The 23929-nt window shown below is 51.0% G+C and overlaps 2 protein-coding genes across 2 annotated transcripts; one reads left to right on the forward strand and one right to left on the reverse strand.

Moving 5' to 3' along the window:
• Positions 1-10972: 10972 nt before the first annotated feature.
• On the forward strand, positions 10973-13012 carry LOC109759362 (uncharacterized). The gene is made up of 3 exons (XM_020318188.4): positions 10973-12312; positions 12410-12575; positions 12650-13012. The coding sequence occupies exons 1-3, from the start codon at positions 11262-11264 to the stop codon at positions 12705-12707; spliced, it is 1275 nt and encodes a 424-aa protein (XP_020173777.2). The 5' UTR covers positions 10973-11261; the 3' UTR covers positions 12708-13012.
• Positions 13013-13188: 176 nt separating this feature from the next.
• Positions 13189-16325, reverse strand: LOC109759361 (uncharacterized). The gene is made up of 9 exons (XM_020318187.4): positions 15952-16325; positions 15661-15858; positions 15080-15564; positions 14718-14817; positions 14542-14601; positions 14359-14451; positions 14149-14268; positions 13726-14049; positions 13189-13625 (listed from the first exon to the last, which is right to left on the reverse strand). The coding sequence occupies exons 1-8, from the start codon at positions 16123-16125 to the stop codon at positions 13729-13731; spliced, it is 1551 nt and encodes a 516-aa protein (XP_020173776.1). The 5' UTR covers positions 16126-16325; the 3' UTR covers positions 13189-13625; positions 13726-13728.
• Between the last annotated feature and the right edge of the window lie 7604 nt (positions 16326-23929).

Genomic DNA, 23929 nt, shown 5'->3' on the forward strand with positions numbered 1-23929 from the left:
TCACCTGCACCACCGGAAGAGCATCATCATCACCGTTTCCTCGGATGAAGCTGCGGCCTAATCGGTGCCACCAAAGAGGTTGTACACTAATCGCCGCATTTTCTTCTTGATTCGATCTCACGGTGCTGCCGACGCTCGGTCCCGAGCTGACACGGCGCGGCTCCATCCACGGCGGCGTCGCCGGCCACTTCCTCCACGGCGTCGCTCCCTCGGCGGCGATGTCCACATCAGTAGGAGCTGCTGCTGCTTTAGCTCTCGCTCGCGCTGCTACTCTGCTCTTGCTCTCGGTCCCCTGCCTGGTCTGCTCTTGCTATTGCTCTTGCTCGCGCTGCTGCTCTTGCTCTTGCTTGCGATGCTGCTCCGATTAAGCTACACTTCAGTCGACTGAATCGACTTTTGGGTCAGTCGATTTTCAGGGGGTGGGGGGCTCACCGGGGTGAAGGAAGAACCAGCCGCGGCGGGGAGGGGGGCTCGCCGGACAGGTACCCCACTATCTATCTTAGGGTTCAGGATGCGGGCGGTGGTCACCGGCGGTGGCGGGGTGTTGGCGGGGCGGTGGCGTGGGGATCGCCGGAGAAAAAGCTCGGCACGGGAGGGGGGGGGGGGGCTAGAGGGATGGCCGGGGCGGCGGCGGACCGGCGGTGGGGAGTGTTTTCGGGGCGGGCGGGGCGGCGCACCGCCGGCCGCGGGCGGCGGGGGCTGCTGTTTGGCCGGTGGTGGCTGGCGGCTCAGGGGGGTGGAGGTTGAAGATGAATCGCAGGCCCTTGATTTCGTATCCAACGGCTGCAAAATCGACTGACCAGAGATGAAAAAGTTAGTCGACCGACGTGTAGCCTCACCTTGCTAGTGCGTTCAGTTTCTACAGCAAAATTCAGTTTCGACAACAAAATTCAGTTTCGACAGTTAAGTTCAGTTTTGACAGTTAAATTCAGTTTCGACGGTTAAGTTCAGAGATGAGCGGCTGATGTATTTTACATCTAGCACTTTGTGGTTATGTATTTTACGTCATGTATTGGAGATGCTATTAGAATTCCACTCAGGTTAACGTTGTTCGTTGTCTCTCTTGTCCTGCTTCAGCCTCGGCATCGTACAACTCACCGGAGCTGCTCCAATGACGAAACCCTCCATCACAGCGGAGCACTACCTCGGGCTCCATCTCCAGACGCCTAAGATCTTCTTCCCCTCCTCCGACAGCCAAGTCAGCCGGAGCATCCTCACCGGCCAACCCAATCATGCTGAGATTGACATGGCTTCGCCAAAGAGGTTGTACACTTGCTGCATCTCTTTTTTACTCTACATGTTATATATATTGTCCACTGAGCACTCGTAGTAACGGGAAATACGATTATTTTATCCTACTATATGACAAGCAGTGAGGTACCAGGCAACTTAGCTATCCGTGATGGACTCTCTTGAACGCCATCATTATTTATCTCTGCGCGTTTGAGCTGTGCATTTGTCGATGGGCCTGGGAGTTGAGCTAGTATGGCAGTGGCCTGGGTCCAAAGTAATAGAAGTAGCACAAAAACATTTTTTTAGTGTAGGATTTTCCTTGCTCAAGCCTGCCTACTAGAATCGCCAGTGCTTGAAAGGAAAAGTGAATGAAAAACATCGGAATTGGAAAGTTTCCTATGGTACTACTTTTCATGAATTTGGTGCAAAGGATTGGAGCAAAGGAAAACTGTAGGATTTGTTCCTTTAGTGTCTCCTTGAAAGAAAAACCGTAGGAATTCTAATTTCCACTTTTCCTCCTTTTCATATTCCTATTCATCAAGCACAAGACTAAGAGATAGTAGCATAATAGAATTATAACCGTACATTTTCTTGTGGTTTGACTTAATCTCAACATGCTTTTTTGCATTCTCTGATCTTCCAATTGTTGTGAATCAAACACCCAGATTGGCAGAAATCCTGTGTTTTTAAATTCTCTGTTCTGCACGTGCATTCCTATCCTATTCCTATCTAATTCCTATTCCTGCATTGTTAGAATCCTCAAATTCAAACAAGCCCTTACTCAATTACTTCTGTTACAGATATGTGTCAAAGAAAACCTTGTGTGGTTTGTCCTGCTCCTGCGGCGCTGTGTTCCACCCCAGCTCAGCTGCTCCAACGACGGAAGGGTTCACCACAGCAGGGATCCGCTCTCCAGACTGTCTTTCGCCGCCTCACATCTTCTTCCCTGCCGCCGACGGCCACGACAACTGCATTACCATCATCAACTGAGCAGATGACCTTGAGGACTACACGGGTCCGCAAGAGAGGTTGCACTCTTCCGTGTCTGCTTACGTTATGCGTCGCTTAATATGATGACATGCTACATTATCGTCGTGTTCACCTATTAGACTCCGAGTCAGGTCCAAACTAATGCTGAAACTTGAGTTTTTAAATGGTTGTGGGGTACATATTGGGGCAGCAATCAGTACTATCTGTCTACTATCTGGTTAATCTCCGGTGTCTACTATGAGTTTCATGTTGGGTGCAAACAAACATTAAAGGAGCCATTATCTGTATTTTTTAACTAAAGCTATTATCTGCCTGCTATCATTGGTTTTGGGTCCACAGTTTGCTACCATCACTCTGGATTTGTGCATGCACTCCTTACATAATCTCACTATGTTTTATTCCTATGCATGTCAGTTATTGTACACAATGGAACTGATCATGTAGAGCAAAAGAGACGAGCCTTGCGTGGCAATAAAATTTCATGCAGACGTCGTTCCATGGTGGGCGCAAAGGCAGCCCCCCTCCACCCATTTCGGATCGTAATCAAGAGGAAGATAACTGTTCTGAGGGGGATTCAGAAGGAGAAGACCACTCCTATTTACCCCATGAGGTCTTCGCTCTAACTTGGCACGCTGATGTTGGTAATATCATGCATATGGTGCCATGCATTGCTTACTGTATACATTAAAGATGTCATCTGCTTAGTTTAGACATGCTTTGTGTCAATGCCATCTGTTTAGTTTCTTTATCGTATATGTGAATCATGCAATGCCATCTTGTCTAGCCAGGCATCATATATGTGAATTTTGCAATGCCACCCTGGTTAGCCAGTCATCTTATATGTGAATTATATCATGCCATCATTTTTTTATTACGTGTTAAATTTGTCAACAATTTTAGTACATTCAATTACTCTTCCTGTGCATCACCCATTCGGCACGGTCATGGAAAAATCTGGAGTGGAAACAAGGTCTTCAGAGCAGACAATGCTATCTGACGAAGCGCATGTCTTGCTGGTTACCGATAGCTCCTCAAAGGAGGATTCAGAGACAGATGACCAGTCATATTCCCCCCGAGGTGCATGCCCTAACTTGGCAGGGTTATGTTGCTCATATCGTGCGTATGGTATCTTGCATTGCTATGTCATTTGCTTAGTTTAGACATGCTTTGTGTGAATGCCACCTGTTTAGTGTCTAATTACCATATATGTGAATTATGCAATGCCATCTTGTTGCAAGACATTATATATGTGAATTATGCAATGTTATCATGTTGCAAGGCATTATGTATGTGAATTATGCAATGCCATGCTGTTTAGGCAAGCGTCATATATGTGAATTATATCATGCCGTCCTTTTTTTGTATTTCTCATTGCTTTTGTCGACAATGTTTGTATATTCAACTGCTCTTCCTGTGCATCAGCCATTTGAATTGGTGATGGAGAAATCTGGAGTGAAAACAAGGTCTTCAGAGCAGACAATGCTACCCGCTGAAGCAGATATCTTGCTGGTTACAGATAGCTCTTCAGAGGAGGATTCAGAGGCAGATGACCAGTCCTATTATCCCCCTGAGGTGTATGCTTAAACTTGGCAGGGTTATATTACTCATATAATGCATATGTTGTATTGCAATGCTTAGTTTTTACATCATATACACAATATTGAATGCCATCTCCTTAGTTGACACATCATATATGCGATTGCCCTCTGCTCACTTCCTTAGTATATAAATCATATATTTGAATTATGTCATGCCATGATGTTTACATAGACAGCATGTATCTGAATTATGGCATGCCAACCCATTTTCTAAAGACATAATATAGTTATATCATCTCATCCTGTTTACATAGTCATCATATTTTAAATTATGTCATTCTATCCGTGAATTATATCATGCCATCATGTTTCCATCGACGGCATGTTTGTGATTTATGGCATGCCAACCACTTTAATAGACACATCGTATAGTTATATCATGTCATCCTGTTTACATAGTCATCATATTTTGAAGTATGTCATTCTATCCTGTTTAGTTAGCCATCATACATGTGAAATTGTGTCATGCTATCCTGTTTAATTAGCCATCATATATGTGAAATTATGTCCTGCTATTCTGTTTGCTTAGACAACATAAATGTGAATTATTTCATGCCCTGTTTTCTTCCCTACTATCCATTGCACCTGTCTATCTTACAATGTCTGTACATTCAATTACTTTTCTTGTTTATCAGCCATTTCAATTGGAGGGAGTGATGGCAGTATCTCTGGGAGTAAAAACACGGTCTTCAGAAAAGATCGTGCTACCTGTCGATGCAGATAGAACCACGGTTGTACTTGCCCAAGAACCAGCCCCACCACACATAACCCACACTCATGCAGATTGTACCCCTACCCAGTTGGACAGAGAACCAACTACACCCCTTCTAACCCCAACCCCAGCAGATAGACACCCAGTTCCTGTTGACACAACACCGTCTCCACCACAGAGCACCCAAACACGAGCGGTTAGTAAGGCAACTGCAGTGCCCAAATCACGAGGACCACCACTCCGAACCCGAAGTCAACGCTTAAAGCAGAAGAAGAATTGTTCTCAGGTCAGGTTTCGTAGCTATGGTTCATACTACTTTGCTCTTGCATCACTGTATTTATTGATACCAACTAATTTCAAATTTGAAGGATGCAATTGAAACTCCAATGGCGCAACAGGTATGTTTTAAACCTGTTTCTTCAACGTGTTTGGCTGTTTGCTGTTGTAACTTGCTCTATGTTGATTTCAGTTTCAATTGAATAAACAGTTATGTTCTCATGCCATGCACATTACAAGTGTTGTTATTGTTGTGTAGTTTCCCACACTTATATTCTGTCTATGTTGCTTTGTCTTAAATAGATATGATTTGAACTGTATCTATCTTGATTTGGCAACATAAACTAGAATGATATAGACCATACAGTGACCATACTACATAGATATATGTTTGTTTCATGCTGTTATCCTGTCCACCTTACTACTGAACTGGTTTACCAAAATGAGTTTCATATACTACATTGTAAACCTGAGTTGTGTTTGTTTGTTTCTCTTTTAGAACGCGGATAAAATATTGGAGAAGAGTACCCTGTTATGCAATGGTAAAGGAAGTAATGCAGATAAGGTTCAAGATAGTGAGACATCCCTGTTGGTCTCCAAGAAAGCTGATAAAAACTATATTGAAGACACTAAGACAACCCCAAAGTCCTGTCTTGATGTAGTGTTCGAGTTACTGGCTACCACTGCTGGCACCAGCTCTTTGAACTCGTTGCCTGAATCAGTTCGGCTTCTTGAGTCTCAACTTCAAGTTGAAAGACATCGATCAGATGTTATGCGACAGGAAGCCGAAGGACTGAGGAAGTCCCTGCAGAATTCAGATGCATACTTTCTGGTGCAACAGCAAGCGCTGGAGGACTTAAGCGCCAAACAAGAGAAAGTTAATAAGCTTGCTAAGTATCTTGCCAGCATTATGGGTACCCAGGATATTGTTTCTTGAGCTCTTCTGAAGTGGTTTCAGTTTTGGACTTGTTTTGCTGCGGCGTTTATATGCTGCTGTGTTCCCTATATTTGCACTAGTGGCGAACTTTGATGCCCAGTGGATGTAATATGTGTAATAGCCATGATAGCCTAGTGTAAGTTGCTTGCTTATTTATTTCCTTGTTGTCTTGTTTATTTCTTTGCTTGTAGTCAGTGCAGTTCTTTTTCTGCGGTTTGCTAGTGGCTGCAACAACCTATTTTTTAAAACTAGGCCACAATAACCATGGGCTAATATTTACTGTAGTGACACTGGGCCTCCTACGGGCCGTAGAAACAGTGGGCCTTCTACGGGCCGTAGAAACAGTGGGCCTTCTACGGGCCGTAGAAACAGTGGGCCTTCTATGGGCCGTAGAAACAATGGGCCTTCTACGGGCCGTATCATCAATGGGCCTTATACGGGTTGTATGATCGATTGGCCAAACATGGGCCAAACAGACCGCATTCTGGCCGTAAACGGGCTAGAGTTGGAATCGTCCGTTCATGGGCCGACCATAACGGGCCATCGTTAATAGGCCGTATTTGATGACGCTATGAAAATGGCCCAACGTATTAACGGACCACAAACGGGCCGACTGTAACGACGGGAAATTTGGCCCACAAGCAGAAAATGACAGTAACGGGCCGTAAGTAAACAAATGCTGGAAAATAGCCCAAGAATAAATGGGCTCTGAGAAGGCCGAAAGATAACATGGGCTGGAAACGGCCCAATGAAATAACGGGCCGTTAATGGGTATAAAATGATACACAGTTCATTACGGGCCAGTTTCACCACGGGCCGTTAATGGGTGTAAAGTAATACACTGTTCATTACGGGCCAGTTTCAGCACGGGCCGTTAATAGGCCAAGAGTTACATAGGGCCTCATATGGGCCGAAAGACGTCATGGGCCATACATGGGCCAGAAGTGAAAATGGGCTGGAATCATATTGGATGGCCAGATGACGCTACTGGGCCTAATTTGAATAGGGCGTAACGGGCCTTGGGTTAGCGGGCTGTAAATGGGCTATATGCGAACAGGCCGTTAACAGGCTTTCCATGGGCCGGCCCGCCAGCTTTTGACCAAGTCAAACGGGCTGGCCTTTTCACAGGAATGGGCCACTGTTGGGCCGTGCCACGTGTCGACGTATCATAGGCGCCTTCTGTCCAATGAGTGGATGACATCTGTCCCAGCGATGAGCCGACACGTGTTTCCTCCAGCCAATGATGATTTTACACGTGGAAAATCCCCATTGGTCGGGGCTGTTAACGGGTTATCGGATCCAAAACCCGACCCGATAGCTTAACGGCGTTCCGTTACGGTGGATGCCACGTGTCGGTCACCCTTGACGAAAGCACTTCTGTGACGCGCGATTTATCGTCATGGAAGTGGACACTTCCATGATGATAATTTTGGTAATGTCATGGAACACTTCTACGACAGCACATGTATGACTATCTTGATTCTGTCATAAATTTGTCATGGATGTACATGCATGACAAAAAACGCGACCTACTGTGACAAACACGTATCATCACGGAAGTGTATTTTTTTGTAGTGTACACAACAAATTAACTAGTCTGTCTAATGACTTGTCTTCATGGGAGCGCACACATTTTGGGAATGTGAGGATGGAGATTAAACAACTAAAGAAAGAACTGGAGGCATTGCGTGCGTCTCCAGGCAGATTTGCACCATCTGATTTAGAGACCAAGATCACGGATAGGCTGGTGGAGCTCTACCACATAGAAGAAATATTGTGGAGGCAACGCGCACGCCTGGAATGGCTCGCCCATGGGGATAAGAATACTTATTTTTTCCACCTAAGAGCCAGCCGACGACGGAGGAAGAACCAGATAAAAGCTTTACAACTCCCGGATGGCCGTGTCATCGAAAACAAGGAAGAAATGGAAGCTGCAACTACTGAGTTTTATGACAATCTGTATAGATCCGAGGGGGTGCAAAACATGGAAAGTGTGATCAACACCGTCCCGAGAAAAGTTACTCCAGAAATGAACGACACCCTCAATGCCCCGTATAGTCAAGAAGATGTCAAAAAAGCCTTGTTCCAAATGTTTCCCTTGAAGGCACCAGGCCCGGACGGGTTCCCGGCACACTTCTTTCAGCGGCATTGGGAGACAGGTGGGGGAGAAGTAACCAAAGCAGTGCTCAGAATAGTGGATGGAATGGAGTCAGCTGAATGCATCAATGACACCATCCTTGTCCTGATCCCGAAGGTAAAGAACCCAACTCTCTTGTCGCAAATTCGTCCCATAAGTCTGTGTAATGTTCTCTACAAGATAGCATCAAAGGTCATCGCCAATCGTCTAAAGGTGGTGCTACTAGATATTAGTTCAGAGAAGCAATCAACCTTCGTTCCAGGGAGGATGATTACTGACAATATAATCATTGCTTATGAGTGTCTTCATTTTATGAAACGGAACAAAGCAAAGAAAAACCAACACTGCGCATTGAAACTAGATATGATGAAAGCCTACGACCGGGTGGAGTGGTCTTATCTTTAGGCAATAATGTTGAAATTAGGCTTCACAGAAAGGTGGGTTGGAGTTGTTATGAACATGATATCGACTGTGAAATTTTCAGTCCTATTCAATGGAAAGATATTGCAGGAATTCAAACCCACACGAGGGATCCGACAGGGGGACCCCATCTCTCCGTATTTGTTTTTGTTAGCAGTAGAGGGCCTCTCGTGCCTTATAAAATCCAGAGAAGAGTCATCAAACATTTGTGGTCTACAAGTGGCTCCTTCGGCGCCACCCGTTAACCACTTACTTTTTGCAGATGACAGCTGCTGTTTTTCAGAGAAAATGGAGCGGGAGCATTGGAGGTGCACCAATTGTTGGACATCTACTGTCAAGCAACAGGTCAGAGGATTAATTATGATAAATCTTCAATCTTCTTTAGCAAAGGAGTGCCTGACAATGTAAGAACTGAAATAAAAGAGTTGCTAAATGTTCCCAATGAAACCCTAAGTGAGAAGTATCTTGGGATGCCATCGGATGTGGGATCATCAAAAAACGGTGCTTTCAAATACCTAAAAGACCGTTTATGGAACAAAGTTCAGGGCTGGATTGAGAAAACATTGTCAACAGCAGGTAAAGAGGTGCTTGTCAAATCAGTAGCTCAAGCTGTTCCGGTCTACTCCATGTCTTGTTTTAAACTCCCAAGGGGGCTATGCGAGAACCTAAATATGTTGATACGGAAATTTTGGTGGGGCAGCAGAGATGGCAAGAGGAAACCGGCCTGGGTATCGTGGAAGGATATGACACAACCAAAGGATATGGGAGGCCTGGGCTTTAAGGACTTCGAGTTGTTCAAACTCGCCTTGCTTGCCAGACAGGCGTGGCATATCTTGCAGAATCCAGAATCCCTAAGCTCAAGCGTACTCAAGAGTGTTTACTTCCCCATGACAACAATACTTGAGGCAGAACTAGGCGGGCATCCTAGCCAAATATGGCGGGCGATCATGGAAGGACGTGATATACTCAAACAGGGTTTGATAAGAAGAATTGGTGATGGCTCATCCACCAAGATATGGAGTGACAACTGGTTACCAAGGGACAAGATGATGAAACCATATGGGTGTTTGATACATAACCCTCCACAGCTTGTAGCAGATTTGATCGACCACACAACAGCTACCTGGGACATGCACCGCATCCGCCAAGTTATGCTGCCGATTGACATCCCATCAGTAACCAGCATCCCACTATGCACCAGGGTGGTGTCTGACTTTTGGGCATGGAATTTTGAGAAAAATGGTCTCTTCACGGTCCGGTCTGCCTATAAGATGCTTGTCGCCACCAAGCAGAGAAGGGAGGCATGGCTGGAAGGAACGGCGGGAGCATCAAACATAACGCAAGAGAAGAGCTCATGGAAGTATCTATGGCATGTCCGAGTCCCAGCAAAAATAAGGATGTTTTTATGGAGACTCGCGAGACATTCGCTGCCGACCGAAGACGTTAGGGAACACCGGAACATGTCAGAAACCAGCTCACGTGGGCTATGTGGCTCCCCGGATTCATGGAAGCATTCCCTCCTGGATTGTACAATGGCGCGGTGTACTTGGGCCCTGGTCGATGGCGAGCTGGCTGATCAGTTAAGGGCATCCAGCGAACCGGCTGCTAAAGCATGGCTATTCTCGATGATGCACGTGTTATCACATGAAGCTTTCCTGAAGCTGTCTATCACACTATGGGCCATATGGACAGCGCGAAGAAAGGCGATACATGAAGGGATTTTCCAAAGCCCACAGGCCACTCACGCGTTCATCACTCGGTTCTTGGCGGAGCTTGAAACTATCGAAGTTAAGCCAAGCAATTCTTCAGGAGGACAGCACAGACAGACAACTGTGGTAAACAGACGGCCCAGGGCTCCTCCGCCGGGGTTTGCAAAGATACATGTGGACGCAGGAATCCACAGATTCAACAAAAGGGGTTCGGCGACTGCGGTATGTCGCGATGATCAGGGAAATTATCTGGGAAGTTCATCACTAGTGATCGACAGTCTGCACGATGCAGCCACCCTTGAGGCGTTAGCTTGCCGTGAAGCTTTTGCGTTGGCTGAAGACCTGGCACTCCATGACTTTGTCATTGCTTCGGATGCGAAGCAAGTTGTTGATGATATAAACAGGAATAGCAGAGGCAGCTATGGTTCGATCATCAGTGAAATCAAAGCCAGGGCTGAAAGTTTTAATTGCAGAATCACTCATGAAGGACGTTTATCCAATGATGATGCTCATAGTTTAGCAAAAAATTCTGTTAGGTTAGCTCAGGGGCGCCATTTGTGGCTTTTGCAACCCCATGATGCTTCTTTTTTTTGAGAGTACGCAAATTGCGTACCTTAGCTTTATAGAAGGTAGAGGTTTGAATACAAGAAAATGACACTCCGTTGCGCACAACCTGTCACAACACTCCACACCGGCTAGTCCGAAGACAGCCCCCACACATGACAACAACAACAACAACAACAACAAGAAAAGCCTATCCTAAACTGAGCAGCAAGGCCGCGTCTCAACCAATGCCGCCGCCTCCAAAAAGAACATCTTCATCTTGACTTTTCTCGTTGACGCGCCATCCTAAAGAAGGTGGATGGTGGAATTTGGTCCGTCCCGAGAAAGGCGTCGTCTTGGACACGCTAGCAATGATGTGCATAGCGCCCCTACAGAACAATCTTGGATAGCAGTGAGCGCCGGAGGAAAGCAACCCAGGACCTACAAGCCGTGTCTCCAAACACGATACTCCCAAGAGAGGGACGGCGTCGAGGACGCCGCTATCGCGCCGGTCCAACTCCAAACCTAGGCTTTCGCCCGGAGACATCAACCAAACCAGAATGAAGCGAGTACGGTGTCGACACACCTCGGCGACGCCTCCAAGGAGGGAAACGACACCCACGGGCGCCGTCGTCGCCGACCCCGACCGAAGACGGACAAAGACTTTCGTCTGTGGCGTCGCACACCATCCTCCTCGCCCACCGGAATGGGGCAGCCATCCATGTTGTTCACACCGCCGCCGCCGCAGCAAATCAATGTCATGGCCGATGCGTCATGTAACACCAACGACCCGCACGACGAGAGCCCACCTCTCTACCAACTCCGATCTGGCCGAGCACCCGCAGCCCCCACCGTCGAGCACCTCCTGTGTGGTCGAGGGACCGCCGCACGCTGCTGTCACACTCCTGACAGCAGCCATACAGACCGGGCCCCCAGCCCAGATCGGGCCCTGGCTGGGCCCAGATCTAGCCCGCAGCACCCTCTCCATGGCCGCCGACGGCAGCTCCACTGCGATTTTCGCCGCCTCCAGGAAGCACCACCGACGGCCGCGGCGCTGCTAGCTCCGCCTCCATGGCCCGAGGAAGCCGCACGGACGCAGACCTCGCGCCACAGCCTCTGCGTCGTCGCCTCCAGGCCCGCGCCGCCGCTTCCATGGCCGCTCACCCCTCCGAGCTCCGGGTCCTCCGCCAGCCTTCACGCAGCTCCGCCACGACCCTCCTCTCGCCGCCCGCCGCCTCACAGCACCGCCGCCGTGCGCCGCCCGATGAAGCCCTCCTTCGCGCGAAGAGAACGCCACCGGGCGCACTCTCCTCCCCGCCGCCTTCGGCGGCCAGGGGGCCGCCACCACCGCCAGGATCGGCGGCGGCAGCGGCCGGGTGGATCTGGGGTAGGTGGCTCGCTAGTTAGGGTAAAAAAAGTTATTTATCACCCCATGATGCTTCTTGTATCCCACATACTGTGGTATTGGATGATGAATAAAGTTATTTATCACCCAAAAAAAGAACTAAAAAAAAAAGGCAACGGCGAGTGCGAGGCGACGCGCCTTGACCACACAGAGAGCAGCGAGGCTGAGTGGCTGAGCAGAGCAGAGACAAGGCCGGGCACGGCGCTCGCGGACGAGCGAGCCGCGCCGTCGTGTCGCACGGGGATGGCGGGGCAGGCGCCGGCCGTGGTGGCGTTCGCGCTGGCGGCCGCCATCCTCTCCACGCCGCCGCCGCAGTCGGACAACTTCTCCAACATCCCGCCCACGCTCTCCGGTACGTGCGCACCCACTACCACCACCGATTGCACGCGCACGTCACATCACAGGTAGTATGTATCATTGGTTGATGATGGAGGTGATCGAGGTTGTAGGGGACGACAAGGCGCAGGTGAGGATCAAGCACCCCAAGTCGGCCAAGGCGCTGCAGTGCACCTCCAAGTGCGTCGCCACCTGCATCCGCGGCGGCGAGGGGCCCATCAACGTCCGGAGGCCCCTCGTCGTCTTCAAGGAGGGGCAGTTCCGCAGCCGCCTCTACTGGTAATTACTCTACTCATTAGCCGCCCTGCCTGTTAGTACTGATGAGTTAACTATACATGCTTAATTCTGTGCAGCCTGACAGAGTGCTCGGACATCTGCAACCTCATCAAGGACGGCGAGGACGGGCCATGAGAATGAGATGAACGAAGCTCTTGCCCGGGAGGAGCGGCAGGCACGTTCAGGGCCTTACTGGGACTGCATTTCTCACAAGGAACCGCACGAAATCGCGGCGTAAATTCCGAAAGGAACCACGGAGATCATGCGGTGAAGAGATCATAGTAGGGAGGGAGGGAGAATCGTCATGGAATTTCTGTACTTTCTACCACTTGCTTATAGCTGTACATGACACAGAAGGCAGAGCAAGCAATACATTTTTGGCATCGTCACGACCATGAGCAACAGAGATAAACACATGAATGAATGCCTTCAACTGATAACTTGAATTTTATTCTGCATCATATGCAGCATCTTTCAATGGATTTTAGACGAGAAGTTGAGGATTCCTGTCTGTTTCTAGCCAAGCCGTTGCACACTGATCCATTGTTGAAACAAACCTGCTGAACTCACTGCACTTGCAATCCTTTCGACTTGCGCACTTGCTGAAGCTGCTATGTTCCACTGTCAACAATCTAGGTTTCCTTTCTTGCTTACAAATTGTAGTACTACTACATGATAAGTACCGCAGATCAGAGCTGCAGGCACACAATACATTTTACCACATAGTACATGTTGTCAGTAGACTCACAACACCTTCATAACGATCGCCTTCATTTTATTTGCTAGCTAGTTAGACATCGACCACTATCATATACAACATTTTGCGCTGAATTCGACAAGAGGTCGAGGCAAACTATCCAATTAATCCAGCTGACGTGCTCAAGATTTATCTGGCATCCGAGGAGGATATCGGTCTTTTAATCCAGCCGGCCGCCGCGGATGATCACTGGATATGCACTTGTGATCCGAGACCTGGTCGAGCACTTGCCAAAACAGCTCAGTTCGACAGCCGACAATATAGGGCTTCCTTGCTCCTCTGACCTGATGATTCGACTGTTACAACACACAGATATTCAGTACATGGAAATACACATGCTGTTCCAGAAGTACTCAGAATGCAAATTTTTATTTGTTGGACACTATTTTAGCTTACCAGTCAGTTCAATGATCCCATATCAGGCAGGAAAAGGTATCGGAACCGAGAGTCGAACGGGATGATGCCGAAAGTCCGGGTGCCCAGGAGGCTTTGCCGCCTCTGAGACACGCAGTGCTCGACGAATGTAGCCTGCTGCTGAGGCAGGAAATGCGATATCCAGATAGGGAAGCTGTTGTCGTCGACGAACCCTCGCGCAAAACAGTGCAGCATTTTGGGGATCAGAAGCTTTCCCTTTCGGCTCACTCCCACCGATGCTCTGATGAAATCACGCTGCGCATCCTGAAGCTCTTCCCTTACGTTGCTGGCTGTGTATATCTTCACCTGCAGTGATAAACAATCGTCAGTTAATTACAAAAGCGTTGCAAAATGGTAGTGCTGCATTTCATATCAGAAGCCATAAAATGAGTGATCTAAACTTACTGCAGGCGAAGAATACATTCCACAGCTGAGGGCAAATGTCAGAAGTGGTTCAGGTGTTGAAATGCAGAACTTTCTCTGGTCCTCAGGTGACTTTATCTTCTGAAGGGCAAGAAGCAGAGCCTTAAGCAAAACAAAGAAAAAGCTGTCATCGGTTTGCATTCATGAACAAACAAGCAGATTTGTCATCAAGATGCACTGCAGCTCACATACCATCTGTGGTCTGTGATTCGGCGGCTTCATCTTCAAAATAACATATTCGATGAATGCTGCACTGAATGAATTCCCTCCAATTGTGTACGCAGCCTGGAAAAAAAATTGCAACAATGTTAGACCAGAAGCATCACAAAAGTATAAACATCAGTCAACGAGCACGAATCAAGTTTTGAAGCAAACCTTTTGCATTAGTGAAAACAGTTTCATGTCACTTCGTGGAACACCGTAAGCAAGATAAGCCTGTAAAGGACACAAAGCACCATCAAGTCTCGCGTCAACCATCAATGGAGCCTATCGCTTTAACCAGAAAGGCTACACAATCACACAACTAAAGCGAGTTTGTCAATTCACCGTACATGCATCAACAAGGCATTGTACAAATTGATCCAAAACGCCAATCTCGCGTCGTCGCTGAGATGAACGGGGTTTACTTCTGCCAGCTGCTCAATCAGCAACCTGCATTCTAAATAAGCATTCATCAGTACTGACTACTGACTAGTGAATTATAAATCAAGTCCAAAGCATCATGAAATGCAAAGAACTCTGTCCATGTTTTATGGTATTCACACTTTGGATCTAAAATTGTAATTTCTTGGGCTAGAATCTATATCCATCTAACTATTTTGGTGATGTTGTCTTGTTTGGTACACTGTCACTGATTATTAACTACTCATAGTAGGTAGAGTCTGAATATAGCAAGGATTGGTTGACACCATACCTGAACTTCCGAAGCGACTCTGCGGCATACTCGAGCTGCTTCTTCCCAGCGGACATCCAGGAGACCTCGGACGCGGCGCCGTAGCCCCCGATGTCGGCCCAGCTGAGCTTCTCCCGGGCCTTGTACGGGTCGAAGACGGTCTCGGAGGCCAGCAGGTTGTTGTTCTGGTTGAGGTCGACCTGGGGGCTCTGCACCCAGGAGGAGATGGAGGACGGCTCGGACAGCGACCAGAAGGCGGCGATCCCGCTGGGCGACGGGCCGGCGCGTTGGCCCTCCCCGGCGGCGGAGGGGTTGGCGGCCCTGGAGGCCTCCCGGCAGGAGTCGGAGAGCGAGATGAAGATGTTCCTCATGCACCGCACGATGTCCTCCGACAGGTGGTTCGGGTTCGCGCCGCCGCCGAGGGCCTTCACGGAGAACTGCCTGTGCAGCTTCGGGGGCGCGGCCTTCTCCGCTCTGCTGGGGTTGCTGGTGTCGGTCGCCGTGTCCTGGTACGGAGAGAGCGCCATGGATGGGTTCACATACGGAGGCGGAGAATGTGGCGGTGAGGAGAGGGGGGAGGGGGAGGAGGCGGGCGGGCGTACGTCGGATTCGGGGTCGGGTTTGGCGGCGGGGCGGTGGGAGCAGAGGGGGAGGGGCCGCTGCTTGGCGTTGGCGCGGTACTCGACGAGGCGCCGCTCGTTGCGCTCCTGGATGAGCTGGAAGTGCAGGGCGACCATCTCCTCCTCCAGCTTGGAGACGGCCGCCTCCATGGCGGAGATGTTGGAGAGCAGCTCCTGGGCCTGGAGCAATGGAAAGCGCATTCATACATGCTCTAGTTAGGTCGTGGCCAAGGATGGCAGGCAGAAAATGGGCGGCGGCGGCGGCGCGCTTACGTGGGTGGGGAGGTAGGACATGTCGGCGAGGGTGACGGCGGCGTGGTCGAGCGCGTTGTCGAGGATGGCGTGCAGCGCCGTCTCCTCCCGCAGCACCTCCTGCAGCCTCAGCACCTCCTGCTCCAGCTGCGACCTGAAGCCCTTCCTCCTGGCCTTGCTCCGCGGCAACGGCATGGCTTCCCGCTCCGCCGGTGACTCCGTTCTTCTTGGCCAAGGACGATCGAAGCGGCGCACGTACCGCTGATGACTCCACCGGAACGACTTGGTCGTTAATGGGGATGAACTGAAGCGTGCGGAGCGGAGCGGAGGCGGGCGGGCGTTTGTGTTGGTTGGTTCTTTGGGTCCGCGTATTTGCTGGGGCGGAGCCGGGGAACGAGGAGACCGGCGCGACTGCGACTGCAGCAGCGAGTATTAACTGAGGAGGAGAAGAGACGTGCACACTTCAAAATTTGAAATGCGCCTAGCTACTAGCTAGTCTCCGACGCGTCGCTAGTGCCGTCCGCGTGGAGGGAGTGGGTGGCCAACTCGCGACCCGAGGCCGAGGGGGAGGCGCGACAACAGGAGCGCGCGAGCGAGCGAGCCACCTCGCTGCTGTGCTGGGCTGGCCCCGACTGCCAGACCAAACCTCACCTGGGAGTGGGAGCTAGCAGGGGTGGGACGGGAGAGGCAAGGCGGCGTGATCCGCGGACCTGGCCTACGTGCCTGCCTGCCGCGCCGCGTCTCTTCTCTTCTCCGCGCCAGCCGAGGCTACACTACTACTACGTCTACTGGTACTACCAGGCCAGTCTAGGCGCGAGGATACTACTGGGGTTGTTCAATTGGAGGCATGCTGGCCAGCGCTGGCCGCCGAGCCCAAGGCGACGGGGAGGCTTTGTCCGGCGCGGTTGTTCCCTTGCCATCCACGCTTTTGTTCTTTTACGGGGGCGCATTGCATTGTTTATCGTTACCGCGGCTAGTGGAGCGGTGGTCGCGCCCAGCTTTCGTGTCGCTCCGCACGCCGTCCCACGCCCACGGCCAAGGGGATGCGATGCGGAGACCGATGATCCCGATCGATCCGTCGCTCTGACTGTCACCACCCCAACACAGATCCACATAGTTTGCCCTAGCAGTTCAAAAACTTGAACCCTTCCTTGCCCTCGCCCAACACAACAAAATGTAAAAGGACAAAGGAAATCCTGAACGCCACCGCCGTTTGCTGCTGCCGGTGCTGAGCATGCCCGAGCTATGGCAATGAATACCGGTGGCCGGCCAAATACACCTACACCTACACCTACTATGTGCCCCTCCTGTACTGTACTGTACGCCACGGCCACGCACACGCAGAGGTTCTGACGAGTGTCGTCAATGTCCCCCAGCCCGGTTGCTTGCTTCATTCAATCGCTGCTGGAGGCCGATTCAATTCAATGCGACCGACTGGAGGGATGGATGGTGACAGTTTACACTGACCCCGCAGTAAAGACAACATGTGGGGCTGTGGCTGTGGCTGTGGCTGTGGCTGTGGGTGCGTGCTGCCCAGAAAGCAGAACCAATGAATGGTCAATGAAGACGACCGCTCCGTCCCATGAGTCAACAATAATCCGGTGCAGGAGTAAAGTGCAATGTCGAAAGCGCGCCACTTTCTCTGACAGCGTTCTGGGCCTGGGCTTCAACAAGGATAATGAAGCCACAACGGTACAGTGGATGGCAAGGCGGCGAGAGGGTCCACCACGTAAGGGAACGCTAAGGGTGAAAATGGACAAAAATGGCCCCAATTTGAAAATATTTCACGAAATGGCCCCTTTTCATGACGCCCGGGGCTAGGGCGCCATGCTAGATAGCATGACGCCCCGGGCTAGGGCGTCATGCTATTTGGCATGGCGCCCTAGGCCAGGGCGTCATGCTACATGTCGCTACCATGGCGCCATAGCCGGGGCGCCATGCTGCCATGCTCTTTAGCATGGCGCCCTAGCCGCGGGCGTCATGCAAAAGAGGGCCATTTCATGAAATATTTTCAGATTGAGACCATTTTGTGTTGAAGTTTCAGATAAGGGCCAGTTTTGTTCATTTTCACACGCTAAGGCCGTAGGGGGGTGATCGCAAAGCGATTGTGCTCCTACGCTAGGGTTAGGCCAACTCCACCGCGCGACCCCATTCTGTCCGGCCCCGTCCATTTAGGGTAAAAGGGACAAACGAGGCGGCCCAGCGCGCGACGGCCCGGACCCATCTTGTCCCTTTTGTGTCCGGGCCGACTCGAGTCGCAGCGGACAACAAACGGACGCGCGCCTCGTCCGCGTCGGGGCCGCGTGGCAGGCGGCCACCTACCTCCCACCCGCCCACATCAATGCGTACGAGCGGGCGGCCCCACCTGTCATCCGCACATCGAAAGGTCGCTGTCCTTCTTTAAGTGGGAACCGTGGACCGGTCGTCATCCACACTGCCCCACGCCACCCCGCGGCCTCCTCGAAACCCAACAGCCCCAGTCCCAAACCCTAGCCAAGAACTCGCCGGCCGGCCGGCCGCCCGCAGCCATGGGGCTATGGAACTACGGCCGCAAAGGCAAGCACGACCGCGAGGCTGGCTCCTTGTCCGGACGCCGCCGCGGCTCGGTGAAGAAGGAGGAGCCCGCGTCGCCATCGCCACCACGCCGGCCCCCCGCGCCGCCCGTGTTCTCCATCACGCCCACGTCCGCCGGCGAGCGCGACCGGCATTACATCCGCGCGTCGATGTGCCGCCATTATTGGGAGACGAGGACGCCGCTCCCCTGGAGCGACGTCCACCTCCCCAATAACTGGCATCTCTCCGCCGACCGGGTCCCGATCCCGCCGGTCCCGACGAGCGGCCGAACGCGCGACGAGGAGATCGAGCGCCGCCGCCGCCTCCTCCCCGATGACCTCTTCTACGACGCCAGGTACGCCCCCGACTCCGGGCTCTGGGACACCTGGTTTCGTGACGAGGACGACACCAGGCGCGCGTCGTTCTTCGCCGGCACATCGACGGGGCCGCGGCGGCCACGTCGGGAGCGCGCAGCGCCTGCTCCCCAGGAGCGCGGGCGTAGGCGGGTGCGCGGCGTCACACCCACGCCGTCGCCTTCGCCATCTCCATCGCCACCACCACCTCCTCGCATGACGGAGGAGGAGGAGGCCCGTCTCGTTGCGCGCGTCATGGAGGACTCCATGCGCACGCACGATGATCGACAGTGGGAGGGCCTCGAGGAGATGCTGGCCCGCTCCGCCGCCGGCGAGGTCGCCATCCCCGAGCTGGAGATGGTGGCGAAGGAGGAGGTGATGGAGGAGCCGCCGGTGGCCGCATTCCCCCCACCCCTGGTGGGGCTGGTCGTGCACGGCCCCGGAGAAGGCCGACGCTGTGGGCGTGAACTTGTGCCCCATGTCGGTGTCAAAACCGGCGGATCTCGGGTAGGGGGTCCTGAACTGTGCGTCTAAGGCGGATGGTAACAGGAGGCAGGGGACACAATGTTTATCTAGGTTCGGGCCCTCTCGATGGAGGTAATACCCTACTTCCTGCTTGATTGATCTTGATGATATGAGTATTACAAGAGTTGATCTACCACGAGATCGTAGAGGCTAAACCCTAGAAGCTAGCCTATGATTATGATTGTTGTTGTCCTACGGACTAAACCCTCCGGTTTATATAGACACGGAGGGGGCTAGGGTTACACAGAGTCGGTTACAAGGGAGGAGATCTACATATCCGAATTGCCAAGCTTGCCTTCCACGCAAAGGAGAGTCCCACCCGGACACGGGACGAAGTCTTCAATCTTGTATCTTCATAGTCCAACAGTCCGGCCAAAGTATATAGTCCGGCTGTCCGAGGACCCCCTAATCCAGGACTCCCTCAGTAGCCCCTGAACCAGGCTTCAATGACGATGAGTCCGGCGCGTAGATTGTCTCCGGCATTGCAAGGCGGGTTCCTCCACCGAATACTCCATAGAAGATTATGAACACAAGGATCGTGTCCGGCTCTACAAAACAAATTCCACATACCACCGTAGAGAGTACAATATCCCACAAATCTAATCTGATGACAAATTTCATAGCGTGACATCACGCCACGGCCCGGTCATTATTCGAACCGTTTTTCTCAACCAGCTACTGCACATATTGCGAGGCGGCTTTCTTGGCACGTCTTGTCGAAGCAGAGATCGTGTCCCCTTATCACGGGATTCTCATCAATACGGGTGTGGGTAACCCAACCGTGCCATCAATCGCGGCGCTTTGGGAATAAGCGATTTTACGGGGCAAGTGGGGAGGCGCACAGTTTCTACCGCCTTTATAAAGGGACAAGGATTCCTCTTTTTCACCCACGCCTTCTTCTTCCCCTGCCCATCCATTCACGCGCACTCGAGCTCCAACGCCCAAGTTCTCATCTTCTCCGCAAAGCCGTTCCAAACATGTCCGGAGCGGGAGGCAAGTGGATGGTCTCCTCCGTTACGGAGGAGGACATTACGAAGCTCCGGGAAGCCGGATACCTGGCCGCAGACATCGCGCACCGGCTCCCAGACGCGGGGTAGATCTTCCCTACTCCAGAACCCCATGAGAGGGTTGTATTCCTCACCCACATCGTCCGCGGACTGGGATTTCCTCTCCACACATTTGTCCGCGGGCTCATGTTCTACTACGGGCTGGACTTCCATGATCTGGCCCCCAATTTCATCCTCAACATCTCGGTGTTTATCATCGTGTGCGAGGCCTTCCTCCGCATCAAGCCCCACTTCGGCCTATGGCTGAAGACCTTCAACGTGAAACCAAAGGTGGTGGTCGGCCAGCAAGCGGAGTGTGGAGGCGCCATGGTGGGCAGAATGCCCAACGTCACCTGGCTCGAAGGCTCCTATGTGGAGACCGTGAAGGGGTGCCAATCGGGGTGGTTCTACATCACCGAGCCGCGCGACACCAACTGGGTGGCGGCCCCCGAATTTCGATCCGGCATCCCCATGCGGCTCACCTCCTGGAAAGAGAAGGGCCTATCCTGGGGTTCATCGGTGGAGCTGACCGGACTACAGAACTGTGTCAAGAATATGATAAGCAAGAAAATCAAGCTTGTCAACATGGTCCAGGTCATGCTTTTTCGCCGAATCCTCCCGTGTCAAAGACGGGCATTCAATATGTGGGAGTTTGACCCGGCCGAGCACCAGACGCTGCGAGAGCTTTTCGACACGACGCACATGAAGGAAATATGCCCTAGAGGCAATAATAAAGTTATTATTTATTTCCTTATATCATGATAAATGTTTATTATTCATGCTAGAATTGTATTAATCGGAAACATAATACTTGTGTGAATACATAGACAAATAGAGTGTCACTAGTATGCCTCTACTTGACTAGCTCGTTGATCAAAGATGGTTATGTTTCCTAGCCATAGACATGAGTTGTCATTTGATTAACGGGATCACATCATTAGGAGAATGATGTGAGTGACTTGACCCATTCCGTTAGCTTAGCACTCGATCGTTTAGTATGTTGCTATTGCTTTCTTCATGACTTATACATGTTCCTATGACTATGAGATTATGCAACTCCCGTTTACCGGAGGAACACTTTGTGTGCTACCAAACGTCACAACGTAACTGGGTGATTATAAAGGTGCTCTACAGGTGTCTCCAAAGGTACTTGTTGGGTTGGCGTATTTCGAGATTAGGATTTGTCACTCCGATTGTCGGAGAGGTATCTCTGGGCCCTCTCGGTAATGCACATCACTTAATCCTTGCAAGCATTGCAACTAAGGAGTTAGTTGTGGGATGATGTATTACGGAACGAGTAAAGAGACTTGTCGGTAACGAGATTGAACTAGGTATTGAGATACCGACGATCGAATCTCGGGCAAGTAACATACCGGTGACAAAGGGAACAACGTATGTTGTTATGCGGTCTGACCGATAAAGATCTTCGTAGAATATGTGGGAGCCAATATGAGCATCCAGGTTCCGCTATTGGTTATTGACCGGAGACGTGTCTCGGTCATGTCTACATAGTTCTCGAACCCGTAGGGTCCGCACGCTTAACGTTTCGATGACAGTTATATTATGAGTTTATATGTTTTGATGTACCGAAGGTTGTTCGGAGTCCCGGATGTGATCACGGACATGACGAGGAGTCTCGAAATGGTCGAGACATGAAGATTGATATATTGGATGACTATATTCGGACACCGGAATGGTTCCGGGGGTTATCGGATATATACCGGAGTACCGGGGGGTTACCGGAACCCCCCCGCAGGCTATTGGGCCTCATGGGCCCAATTGGTGGAAGAGGAGAGGCGGCCAAGGGGAAGCCGCGCGCCCCTCCCCCCTAAGTCCAAATTGGACAAGGAGGGGGGCGGCGCCCCCCTTTCCTTTCACCCTCTCTCCTTCCCTCTCCTCTCCTAGTCCAACAAGGAAGGGAGGGAGTCCTACTGCCGGTGGGAGTAGGACTCCTCCTGGCGTGCCTCCTCCTGGCCGGCCGCACCTCCCCCCTTGCTCCTTTATATACGGGGGCAGGGGGCACCCTAGACACAACAATTGATCGTTTGATCTTTTAGCCGTGTGCGGTGCCCCTCCACCATAGTCCACCTCGATAATACTGTAGTGATGCTTAGGCGAAGCCCTGCGTCGGTAGAACATCATCATCGTCACCACGCCGTCGTGCTGACGAAACTCTCCCTCAATGCTCGGCTGGATCGGAGTTCGAGGGACGTCATCGGGCTGAACGTGTGCTGAACTCGGAGGTGCCGTGCGTTCGGTACTTGATCGGTCGGATCGTGAAGACGTACGACTACATCAACCGCGTTGTGCTAACGCTTCCTCTTTCGGTCTACGAGGGTATGTGGACAACACTCCCCCTCTCGTTGCTATGCATCACCATGATCTTGCATGTGCGTAGGATTTTTTTTGAAATTACTACGTTCCCCTACAGTGGCATCCGAGCCAGGTTTTATGCGTTGATGTTATATGCACGAGTAGAACACAAGTGAGTTGTGGGCGATATAAGTCAAACTGCTTACCAGCATGTCATACTTTGGTTCGGCGGTATTGTTGGATGAAGCGGCCCGGACCGACATTATGCGTACGCTTACGCGAGACTGGTTCTATCGACGTGCTTTGCACACAGGTGGCTGGTGGGTGTCAGTTTCTCCAACTTTAGTTGAACCGAGTGTGGCTACGCCCGGTCCTTGCGAAGGTTAAAACAGCACCAACTTGACAAACTATCATTGTGGTTTTGATGCATAGGTAAGAACGGTTCTTGCTAAGCCCGTAGCAGCCACGTAAAATTTGCAACAACAAAGTAGAGGACGTCTAACTTGTTTTTGCAGGGCATGTTGTGATGTGATATGGTCAAGACATGATGCTAAATTTTATTGTATGAGATGATCATGTTTTGTAACCGAGTTATCAGCAACTGGCAGGAGCCATATGGTTGTCGCTTTATTGTATGCAATGCAATCGCCCTGTAATGCTTTACTTTATCACTAAGTGGTAGCGATAGTCGTAGAAGCATAAGATTGGCGAGACGACAACGATGCTACAATGAAGATCAAGGTGTCGCGCCGGTGACGATGGTGATCATGACGGTGCTTCGGAGATGGAGATCACAAGCACAAGATGATGATGGCCATATCATATCACTTATATTGATTGCCTGTGATGTTTATCTTTTATGCATCTTATCTTGCTTTGATTGACGGTAGCATTATAAGATGATCCCTCACTAAATTATCAAAGTATAAGTGTTCTCCCTGAGTATGCACCGTTGCGAAAGTTCTTCGTGCTGAGACACCACGTGATGATCGGGTGTGATAGGCTCTACGTTCAAATACAATGGGTGCAAAACAGTTGCACACGCGGAATACTCATGTTAAGCTTGACGAGCCTAGCATATAACAGATATGGCCTTGGAACACGGAGACCGAAAGGTCAAGCGTGAATCATATAGTAGATATGATCAACATAGTGATGTTCACCGTTGAAACTACTCCATCTCACGTGATGATCGGACATGGTTTAGTT

Source organism: Aegilops tauschii, chromosome 7 (assembly GCF_002575655.3).
Source record: "Aegilops tauschii subsp. strangulata cultivar AL8/78 chromosome 7, Aet v6.0, whole genome shotgun sequence".
Taxonomy (NCBI): Eukaryota; Viridiplantae; Streptophyta; class Magnoliopsida; order Poales; family Poaceae; genus Aegilops; species Aegilops tauschii.